This window comes from Alosa alosa, chromosome 5 (genome assembly GCF_017589495.1).
Source record: "Alosa alosa isolate M-15738 ecotype Scorff River chromosome 5, AALO_Geno_1.1, whole genome shotgun sequence".
NCBI lineage: Eukaryota > Metazoa > Chordata > Actinopteri > Clupeiformes > Clupeidae > Alosa > Alosa alosa.
The window spans coordinates 20,381,543-20,393,521 of NC_063193.1; the positions used below are offsets into that span (position 1 = coordinate 20,381,543).

General features: G+C 47.0%; 1 protein-coding gene across 2 annotated transcripts in view; it reads left to right on the plus strand.

The window, feature by feature from the left end:
• The window catches only part of fam222aa (family with sequence similarity 222 member Aa), a 65,373-nt gene extending 57,717 nt beyond the window's left edge, over positions 1 to 7,656 (plus strand). For both annotated transcript variants that reach the window (XM_048243116.1, XM_048243118.1), the window contains exon 3: positions 3,688 to 7,656. In XM_048243116.1, the coding sequence (XP_048099073.1) occupies positions 3,688 to 5,447 (1,760 nt within the window). In that variant the 3' untranslated portion in view covers positions 5,448 to 7,656. The remainder of the gene's footprint in view (positions 1 to 3,687) is intronic.
• The last annotated feature ends 4,323 nt before the right edge of the window (positions 7,657 to 11,979 follow it).

Here is an 11,979-nt window from a genome sequence, read left to right on the forward strand (position 1 = left end):
TGTGTGTGTGTGTGTGTGTGTGTGGAGGTCTTCTTTCTCTCACGCTTTCTTTCCTTCTCTCTTCTTTTTCTGCCCTTCATGGAGATTCCAGGTTTTTTTTCCCTCTTGACCCTGGCCAGACCCACCCTGTGGTGAGAGAATGATAAGAGCCGGCATATGTGTTGGTGGTTTGAGATACTCGGCACGACTGCCAGCAGGAGGAATGTCTCTCATTTGAATGTTTGGTTCCTCTCCAGCAGGGGTGAACTTGCAGTGTTGTTGAGGCTGAGCCTGCATGTCAGGAAAGACATGGCGCACGCGAGCATGTAAGCTCTATCTCTCTCCTCTTCACCATTTTCAGAATTGACTTATTTATTTATTTGCCGTTGATAGGTTGTTTTGGATCTTTAAGCCCCCCTTGTGTTTGGGTCGTGTCGATCCGGCGCGTTTCTCTGTTAGAGAAGTGGTGAAGTGTGAATAGCTAATGTGAAGTGAAAAGTGGATGAGGGCTCTGTCAGAGGGACTTCTGTGGAAGGCACTCAGTCGTGGGCCAGTAGAGAGTCCTCGTTTCTTCGCACTTCCTTGAGGTCACGATGACATTTGCTGACAGCACCATTTAGGAGTTTGTTTCTTTTCTTCTTTTTTTTGAGAACTTTTTCTTAATGCGCCTTTCCCCCTAAAAATGTCATCTCTTTTTCTGAGGAGGTTGCAAGTCATTTGTGGCAGTTGATTTATCACTTGTAAATGGAGTGTGCCCCCCCTCACACCAGCCCCTCAACTCACTTTTTTCTGAACTAAGTAGCCATGAAATTGCCTGAATAATGTCGTTTGAATTCAATCTTGTCACGGCCTCCCAAGCCCCCAATCACGCCAGCTCGCCGCTTCTCAAAGCACAATAATGTTGGCTTTGTCCTAGCGTTGGGAGCCATTTTGTCACTCAGCCATGTCTTTTGAGTGTGGTTTTAGAGTGGGGGGTCATTGTGAAGAGGACTGAGCAGATCTGGTGACCTAGCTTCATCAGCGGAGCCAAATTAGGCCCTCCTCTGGGGTATTAGTCCACTGCCCCTCTGTCCTTCAACTGCCCCGGGGTGGTGGTGTTGGAAAGGGAAAACGCGTGCCCAACAGGCCCACATGTCAGATCGATAGGAACTTAGAGCTGCAGGCACTTCCTGGCCTGCTGATATACAATCCATTACATTGACTTGTTTGATTCTTGGCTCTCACACATGAAGAGCAGAACTGACAATGAGAATTTTATTTTGCTGGCAAAATGTGATGGTGTTTGTTGTAGATTTTGTCTAACATCCTGAGTCATGAAGAATAATAGCTTTTTCCATACTTTGTCACATGAATACGTCACCTTCCTAAAATAATGGCATATGTAAAAAAAATTCAGGTTTTTCAGAAAACACAAAAAAGTTAACCAAAAATTGAATGATGATGATTTAGGAGGGGAAAATGTAAAAAAATGCCATTATTTTAGGAAGGTGACGGAATTAAAGTTAGATTTAAAGTCCAGGTTACTTTTTGGTGTTACACATTGAAAATTAGTGTGTTATACTGTTTTGGTAGCACAGGTCACATATTACCAAAAATATCTACTTGGTAAGAAAGAAGTGTACAATGAAGGAAGATGTTTCGTCCATGGTGATGACAAAACTATCCAATCACCCTGATTGATCCTCTCCTGTGATGGCCGCAATCAGTGTAAAATCCAGGTCAAGAATTCCCTGTAGTGGGTGTTGAGGGGGCAGTAGGGGGCTGCTCTGTGGGCCTCATTTACTGCTGCTTAGATTGAATAATTGAGGTATTCCCATGGCCAGGAGGGCTCAGACCTAGTGAGGCTACTTATAAATCTCATCTGTGTCAGTGCAATTAAACAAGCCTTTATCAACCCTTTTACCACTCTCTCTTGCACACACTCTTTCTCCTCTCTCTTTCTCTCATTTCTCTTTCTCTCTCTCTCTGTCTTTCTCTCTTTCTCTCACACACACACTTTTTCTCCTCTTGCCATTTCCAAGGGTAACCCAGTTCTGTGCCAGAGTGAGTCGGAATTCATTTTGCAAAGCTCTGACAGTGCCTAAGGTGCCTGCTCCCAAAAGATTGAGTTTTTTAAAAGGGCCAATTTGTCCAGGGATGAACTTTCTCCACAGCAGGCTTTTAACAGAGACAGTGGAAAAGGCTGGGTAATTTAGGGATGTTGTGGGCAAAGTGATGTTAAAGAACACCTGTCAGATGTCCAGCCTGTGCCATAAAAACTAATTCCACGGCTTGCCAAAAGCACATTTTCTAAAAGCATGATAATTTACCACTCTGTCTGGGAAATCAGATGGCTACTCTGTGTACATAAAAATGACTATATTTCTCTCCATCGGAATTGATTGCCCCTCAGATTTAAGGCTTTTAAGGCTTTACAGGAGTGACTGTTTTCCACCCCCTACTGATGTCAAAAGGACACAGGTTATAGAGAATCTTGTAAAAAGTGACACTCCTGAACCTAAAAAAAATAGTGTAAAACCTAAACCTGAGATTGATGTTCCTGTTTGTGTGGAAATGGCAGTGAAAGTTCCCTGAACTCACGTTCAGCCATCTGCTTCTGCTAATTAGTGCAGTGCCTGAACCAGGGGTTGGAAGGGAGGTGTGAAATCATCCGGCTCAGTGCATAAGTGGAATATAAACATAGCAGTAGTTTTGCCTTCTCTACCTGAACTCTCCATCTGCAGTGCAGAATTAGCAGATGCCTTTGCCCTAACCCTTGCCTTAACTTTCACACACTTTGTAATGAAGCTGTATATTTTAATTAGTCATTGTGTCTTTGTGTGTGTTGGTGTTATGTTATGGTGTTGAGAATGGTAGTAGCACTATGCTACAGATGTCACAAACGTCTTTTTGTAGATGCTCGTCTCCAAGTGACTTACAAGTGACAGACAATGCATCAAGGACAGTAAAAGCAACACGCAAAGAGCCATGGAAACTACATTTCAGTTTTACAGGGAAGTTTATGTATGTAGTACAGTGTATGATTGTCAAAAGAGAAGGGAAAGAGGTTGGGTCTTTGGCTGCTTTTGCCATTTTCATTTTTGATTTTAGACTGCAGTCCTCTTAGACTGCTCTTTTCTTTCCTGTTGTTGCAGTTGGCAACCTGATGCTTAACTGGTGATGTGTGTTCTTGTACCATGGTTTTGGTGTAGATGTGGGAGATGACTAACCTGACTCTCGCCAGATGAATTTCGTTCCACCTAGCTCCTCACATCCATCTGGGATCGCTTCCGTTGAGAGTGATTTCGGCACCAAATTTTATGGTAGAGCCAATCAGGACGCAGGGCGGGAGTTTCATAGATGTGACGTAGCGTAGAAGCGACTGTGAGACTGTTCTCAGCGTCACGGGTTGGCTTTGATGTGAGTGGTTGAAGTACCACGTTAATAGATGACGGACAAGTGGCTTATCCAATCATATGCAAGGATTTTTGATAAGGCCCAGCCTTCTAAAACACCACTCCAATGGATCGATCCCAGAGAGCTAGGCGGAACGAAATTCATCTGGCGAGAGTCAGGTTAGGAGATGACCCTGCTCAGTAGCAACCAAGGTGGGATCCTTGGTTCATACTATGGTTCAATAAAGGATTTTACAAGTCGCAACTCTCTAAGATGATGGTAACGCTTTACAAGTGTTTGACCGTGCTCCTCTCTGTTCTCTGTGCTCCTCAGGTGAGGTGACGGTGCCCATGCCCACCCCACGCTACCCCAGCACGGCCGAGCTGGACGCCTACGCCCAGAAGACAGCCGGCAACCCGCTCTCCATCAAGATCTTCCCCACCAACATCAGGGTCCCGCAGCACAAGCACCTTAACCGCACAGTCAATGGCTATGACACCACCGGCCAGCGCTACAGCCCCTACCCCCAGCTGAACACCGGTGGCTACCACGGCCTGCTGGCCATCGGCAAGGTCTCCTCGTCGTCCTCCTCCTCCTCCTCCTCCACGTCCTCTCTGTCCTCTTCATCGTCGGCCTACGCGCCGTCGTCCGTGGCCAAAGGCGTGCTGAAGAATGCGGAGGGCCGCCGGACTAAGCTCTCTCCCCCGCAGCTGGCTGTGGCCCCCTACCCGCCCCCACTGGGCGGCACCGGCGGTGGTAGCACTTTAGCGCACCCCCATCACCGGCACATGCTGTACCACGCCGTGTCGGCCAAGCCCCCGGAGGGCTCCACGGCCGCCGTAGGCATCTCCGTGCCGCCCAACGTGACGGTGGCCAGCTCGGTGATCCCGACGGGCGGCGGCGGAGGAGGAGGGGGGGGAGGTGGCAGTGCCACCGCCGGAGCTGCGGGGGGCGCTGGAGGGAGAGGGCTGGCCCTGCCTCCCCAGTCCAACCTGCCCTCCATCCAGAGCATCATCTACCAGATCAACCAGCACTGCCAAGCCCAGGCCCTGCAGCAGGTGTGCCAGGGAGCCGGCCCTCCCACCACCACCACCACCTCCGCCAACAGCAGCAGCAGCAGCAGCCCGCCCAAACAGCACGGCGCCACCGTGGTGGTCGGGGGGCTGCCGTCCGCCTCCTCCGGCCACTCGGGGGGGACCTTCCCGGCGGGCATGGTGGCTCAGGGCGGCCTCGTGTACGGGCAGGGCGGTGAGGGCCTCAAGACGGCGGGGGTGGTGTACGCAGACAGCATGGAGTACCTGCTGTGGCAGCAGAAGCAGCAGCAGCAGCATCAGCATCAACAGCAGCAGCAGCAGCAGGCGGTGCTGCGCATGTACAGCAACGGCAGCGGTGGTGGCGCGGCGGTCAGCAAGTCCCCCGAGACCTGCCTGCCCGGCGGCGGCCTCCTGCTCGGGGCCGGAGGGGGAGGAGGGTCGTCGTCCTCCTCGTCCTCGTCCCGGCAGCCTTACTCGCTCACGGCCGGCGCCAGCGGAGGCGGCCTGGAGAAGGTCAGCTCGTCGCCCCTCAACTGCGCCGGCATGCACGGCAACTTCTCGGTGGGCCAGTACTTTGCGCCGCCGTGGAACAGCGTCCTGGTCACGCCCGACAGCGACTGCTACAACCCCCAAGAGCTGCCGGGCGCCACGAGCACCACCGCCGCCGGCCTTCCGCCCGCCGTCACGGGCCCACTCACGGGCTTCTCCCATCACCCCCCCCCCCACCACCACCACCATCACCCCCATCACCCCCACCACCACCACCACCCCCACTCACACCACCACCACCATCCCCACTCGCACCATCAACCGCACCACCCGCACCACCCCCACCTGGGCTTGGACAGCGGCGGCGGGCTGTGCTGCGGCCTGCCCAGCAAGAGTCTGTGCAACACGTCGGTGCTCAGCAGCAGCCTGCAGTCGCTGGAGTACCTGATCAACGACATCCACCCGCCCTGCATCAAGGAGCAGATGCTGGGCAAAGGCTACGAGACTGTGTCGGTGCCGCGGCTGCTTGACCACCAGCACGCGCACATACGCCTCCCCGTTTACAGATAGAGGAGGAGGAAGAGGAGGAGGAAGAGGAGGAGGAGCAGAAGCAGGGACGCAAAATCCGGGCGGTGCTTCGGTGTTCCCCCACCCGAAAAAAAGGGCCAATGTGAAATCTCAATCAAATGCAAGAGGAGGCCGTGGTACTCTAGAGGACGGACTAGATGGAGTTTTGTGTGTAGGGAGGGGAGGGGGGTTATAGGTGACCCTGCTGGAAGTGGACTCAGTTGGGTCACCGTTGTGTTGGGGATGGGCGGGTTTGGGGCTTTTTTGCTGGGGAGCTCAGAGACATAGGGTGGGTCTGGATTGTCTTGCTGTGAATCCTGAATAGCCAATGGGTGCCTCTCAGCTCAGTGAACAGACAGGTTGAAGGGTTGTTGGAGAAGAGTGGGGTTTTCCGTTTTTCCGTTTGTGTTTCATTTTTTGCCAACAGGGATTTGACAATGACATTTTTCGTCTTTTTTTTTTCCTCTTCATAATTTTTTTTTTGGTGGTTTGATTTGATTGTGGTGAGAATCATCGTTCACACAAGAAGTGAACAGACATTTTCCTTTTCCATTCCAAAAGAGAAACAACCGATCGGCCCAGGAAGAGCAGTGGTCCAGGAAGATCAGTGTCGGGGCTTAGTTTCTGATTCAATTCAACGGGCAGAGTCATGCCCCACATATTACACATAAAGAGAGTCACACTGTACAAAACACGGAAAAGCAAGAAGGCGTGATAATTTGAGTGATCAACATGATGAAGTTAAACATTGACAATAATATTAAATGGTTTTATTGAAAATTGCACTGCTTTTGATTTGAAAACTTTGTGTTGAACAGATTTGGGATGTTGGAATGGGTTAGTCTGGATGCATATTGAAGAAACTTGAAAACTTGAACCTATTTTCGTTGTTGTTTTACATATTTGTAGTATATGATATGCATTGGCTGCTAAGAGGGAAAAATGTCTAAACGCTTAGTTTTTTAAAATTGTTTTTTTTGTTTTGTTGTGTATTCCTTATTATTATTATTATTATTATTATTATTATTTTCTTTGGCTGATATTTAGTTTCTAGTGTCCTGGTGGCGCAATTACTGTTCCGGTTCTCAGAGAAGCAAGAACCAGAGTGCTCCTTTGCTCGAGCTAACACTGGAAACCGCTCACAAACCTAACTCAACTCAACTCAAAACTCAAATCTAACAAAAAAACAAAACAGATTCACATAACAATGGAAATCATTATTTAAATATATATAAATATATATATTTTGAAATCTCAGAAATATGAATGTCATGATTTAGAGGTGTTCCAGTATGGCTTTCATGGTGTGTAATTGTTGTTATTATTATTGTTGCAATTGTTATTATTATTATTCCTATTGTTTTATTTTGATTTTCTTATATTATTATTTAACCCCCAGACTTCTTTGATGTTATACCTGACCTATACTCCTACCATAGCAGAGCCCAAGGTTTTACCTGCTGCCAGATATCCCATGTTTGGTTCAAACGCTTCAGTTTCAACCGAGCCCCTCATAATGTCACACACACACACAGACACACACACACACACACACACCCTCTCAGACTCTTAAATGCTGTGGTGTGAGATAGTAGCCGTTATCCTACTAGCAGTCAGATCATGTTGCTCAACCGACTGCAGGCCCCCACAGAGGCCACAGGACCATAGGACCACAGGGGTTACCCGCCTGCTGGTGATTCTCTACATCATTATTCTTTTTTATATATAGATCTATATATATATAGATATATGAATCTTAAGTATGTAAGGATGAAACAATCATGGCCTCCTCTCTCCTGAGCGTCGTCCTGTCCTGGTATCTCTCAGGAAGATGAGGCATGCAGTGGAGAGGGTCACTCTCTCTCTTTCTCTCCCTCTCTCTGTCGAACTCTAGATTTTATTTGTATTTTATATTTTGGTGAGGTGTGGCATCCTGTCGTTGTGGATTGGGTGCAGTTGCACGCACACCCCTGAACCCGGCCTATCGCTCGCTTCACTTTTCTCTTCCCTTCTTCCTTTCCTCCTTTTTTTATTTTGGAAAGAAGGTCTGAACACTGAAATATTTATTCTGACTGTGACTTTTCCTGTGAATGTAATGCACTTAAATTACTGAGAAGTCTAATGCCTTTTGGGACTGAGAGAAAGACAGAGAGACAGTAAAAAAGAAGAAGGAAAGAAAAAAAAAAAAAAGCGAAATTGGATCAGCGCAGCAGCCCCCTCTATTTCATCCCTTTCCCTCCATCTGAAATTAGCATTTCTTTTGTCAGTCAAATTTCTCTGGTAAATTGAATTAAAAAAAAAAAAAAAAACAGAAAAGGAAGAAAAACTCAAGAGATTCAAGGGTCTGTGTCAAAGTCAAATGCTGACGACAGTTTAGATTTATGAAGTGCAATTATTATGACTGTATTAAGGGTTTTTTTCTTCTCTGAGCTTACACCAAAAAACTGTACAAAAAAAAGAAAGAAAAAAGTGACAGCTGTGACTACATTCCCGTTGTACCACATACTCATACCCCCCTCTTTCCCTCTTCCTGGTTTTGAGGTGTACAATAAATGGATTTGAAGAATATATTCAAAACCTACATTCTGTGTTTGATGGTTGTCTTTATTTAAGCCAAGAGGGCTTCTGAAGCACTGAGAGTGGATGTGCTGAGCTCCATTATGGGATGTCCTCAGTGGAGTGGTGAATCAGGAGTCTGGCTTTTACTAATAGCTTAAATGAATGCAGTGGTGGCAAGATGGTGACACTGATATAGCGCACAATGTGGGGGAAAGTGTGCCTTTTGTGTGTGTGTGTGTGTGTGTGTGTCTCTCTCTCTCTCTCTCTCTCTCTCTCTCTCTCTGTGTCTGAGAGAGAATGAGAATTTGAGTGTGTGCCTGAGAATAGCCATGTGGGGGAGTGCATATTATACATTCTAAATTCTGGGCCTTGGTATTGTATATCCAGCTAAAATCCCTTCTGAAGAATAGAGGGAGCCACATATTGTGGCATATTTAATAATCAGCAACATTGTCAGCCTTATCTAAACCTTTAGGCCATTAAACTAATAGGAACATTCTCATGCTCATATATTAAATGGCTCATAAATTAAAGGTTTTTTTTTTACTGTTTGAGAGATGCTCCAAACAAAAAAAGGTCTCTGGTTATTGAGGACTGAGCTATGTCAATGAAATGGTGGTATTTTTTACATTTAAAAGCGCTGATGATCTCGAAGTCTGATGGGGCTGGACTTCTCTTCTAGGTTGTCAGTCAGAGCTGTTGACAGGTGCTGTGCTGAGTCAGAAAGAGAAAGAGATGGGAGGAACAGCAATATTTGCTTTTTTCCATCTCTGACCTGCACACATCTGATTAACTGATAACACCTACTGCAGTGCTAAACAGAATGTATTGACAAAAAGGTCTTTGAATGTAATCCATTACATTTCCTATTGAAATCAGCAAATGTATCTGCTATCCATCCAGTGTGCATGTTCAAAACCCAAATGGTTCAGACCCAAACCATACATTAATCCAGTAAATGAACACATTGCTTTAGGAGCAATGATGGGAAGGGTGTAATTTGATTGATTGTTGAGCTCAAATTTCCCAACAACCTCTTGAGAATCGAGGGCCTAGCCTTTAATGCGGATTTCACTCTGAGTAATATAATGGAATAACTACTGATTCACGATTGTTCCTAATCCAAAAGCCTATAGGCTACACTCCACAATATCTGAGAAGCCCAATGTTTAAACGTTCAAGGGGGGGGAATGAGAGAATGAAAATATTTCAGGTTTTTTCAAGACACGATACCAGAGTTGTAGTCACGCGTTCTGCCTGTGCAGCCAATTCCACCCCACCCCTTCTTTCCCAACTGTAAAAATGTTTAGACAGATTTGCAAAGAGACGTGAGCGCCCGTGAGTCTCCTTTTCGAAGAGCTGCCAGCGAGCACAGAGACGTGTTTGCGGCTCTGGTGGGAAGGGTGGATAAGAAACAGGAGCCGAAACCGCCGAGGCAGCTGCCAGCTGGTTGGTGTGTCTGCTCTTTATCCCGATGAAATAGCCTTTTCCAGAGGGTCCTGTCACAATTTCCGAGGCTGGCAGGGGTTCGGGATTGGGATATTGATCCGCTGTGGATGCACATGGGAAACGCGCTCACGTTATTTGTGCCGTTGTATAAGACTTCAGCTCTGAAGCCAGACACAGGGGGAAAGAACACCATCAATAGGGGGTGATTTCGGTCATCAAATGTGATCGCTTGTCAACAACTAAATGGAATGTGCTGTTCAGCCCTTTTGTTTAATGTTCTCTCACGTTTGAGGAATGACTTTGGTGTATTTCATTACTTCACAGTGGTCAGGAAAAGCTCACATTTTGGATGTGTTTTAAATATGCAAGATGGATTGCATACATTACCATAGATATTTGTGCTGTTTATCATCCCGTGCACTACAACCACAGACACAAATGGCTATTCATGAGACACTTTCCCAAGGAGATAAATGAGCTTCTCTCTTCATGCAGCTTTCAAATGTCAGAGAAGGCAGCATTTTGTGTAGAAATGACGGATGAAACAATGCGTCCCTGACAGATCCCCTACACCGGTTGAAGCCTGTTGTTTTTCAAAGTGCTGGAGATGGCACTGTGTCATCCCAGTGGGATTGTGGGAAATGGTTGAGGTTTTACTGCCTCCCGCCACCCCACCCTCCTCCTTTGTCCCCTCCCCGCTGTGAGTAAGCTGCTTGAATCGTGTCAGCTTTCGGGAGATGCATTTTGTGTCAAGTCCCTCTGGAAACCCACCTGCTGGTTAACCTTCTTCCCTCCCCCTCCCTTAGTCCCCGCTCACCAAGCTTTCCCTTTCCCTCCCTCCCACACCTCCTGCCATCCTCCATCCATCCATTCCAGATTATTTTATCTTGTCAGTAGATCTGTTACTCAGAGGGTAGATGCTGTATTCCCCTCTTACTTTTGACCCATGCGATGTGATGTTTTTGTTTGTTTGTTTGTTTGTTTCAGTTTTCATTGTTTCATTGTTTTGTTATATTGTTAGGGAGATTATGTTGATCTGATATTGAGAGTTTATTAGGTATGGTAATAAGTCATTGTCTTACTCATAACCAGAAAGTGTCAGTACACTTAGCAGGCAGTAGTCTCTCTTCATAGTCAAAGTTAGTCTATTTTTTCTTCTCTCCCCTTTGAGATGTAGCTCAGTGTTGTACTATGTTCTGAAAGAGAGATCCCATTTGTACAGAGGACAAGGTGTCACAGGCCTCATAATGGCATTAAACTCCAGATAGAAGCTTTCTCTCACAGAGAGAGAGGGAGAGAGGCACACACACACACACACACACACACACACACACACACACACACAGGCAGACAAGGAGTGCAGCACAGCCCTAAGCTGCTCAGCAGAATGGCATATGGCTTAGCATTCTCTCCCTCATTCCTTCTAGACAATGACAACACATTCATACTCTATGCTTATGCAATACAACAATAGGGAACAGCCAGAAATGCATAGACATGCACACACACAAACACACACACACACACAAACACACACACACACACACACACACACACACACACAGACACACACACAAGCACACATACACACACACACACACATTCGTACACACTGCATATTCTGTGTGGGTCACTTGTGTTGGGGTGGTCCTTCAAAACTGTGGCACGCTGTGATGGACGGGAGATCATTTCAAGTTAGATTGTGGAGGCCGGTCATGTGCCTGATGACAGATTTCAGAGAGAGGGAGAGAGGAAGGAAGAGAGAGAGAGAGAGAGAGAGAGAGAGAGAGAGAGAGAGAAGGGTCACAGGAGCCCTGGAGCGTGAAGGCGCCCTAGTTGGTAATCAGGATAATTGCTGCGTTGCTGGTGCGGCGCTCCCATGCCATCTCGTCCTGTCCCGTCTCCCCACCCAGTGACTCTCTGGCCCTATATTCAGATCGGCCTCGCAGGCTTCTCACTGAGCAGGGGCCACTACACGTCTCCAGAGCGTGTGCTAGGATGTGACATATGCTCCCTTTACACACACACACACACACACTCAGGCACATACACATACTCTCTCTCTCTCTCTCTCTCTCTCTCTCTCTCTCTCTCTCTCTCTCTCTCTCACACACACACACATACACACACACACACAGCCCCCATCAGAGCCCTAATGCCCTTCTCTTTGTTTTCATCTTATTAAAGGACAAGCGAGGGACTGGTTGTCTTCAGGGTTTTCTGGTGTTTAATGTTTCACTTATTTTGGACCTGCCTCAAATAGCGGCTCATTACAAGACATTTTTAGAGCCATATCTTCTGTGGGAGTTGCGAGATTTTTGTGTTTTGTGTGTGTAATGTACGTTAAACAGAACATTTGCTTATTCAGCTTCAACTAATCAACTTTAACTCAAATGCTCCATGTTACGAGGACAAGCTCATTACAGACACACACACTCACAGATAGACACACACGCACGCACACACATGCACATATACACACACACACACAGATAGACACACTCTCTCTCTCTCTCTCTCTCTCACA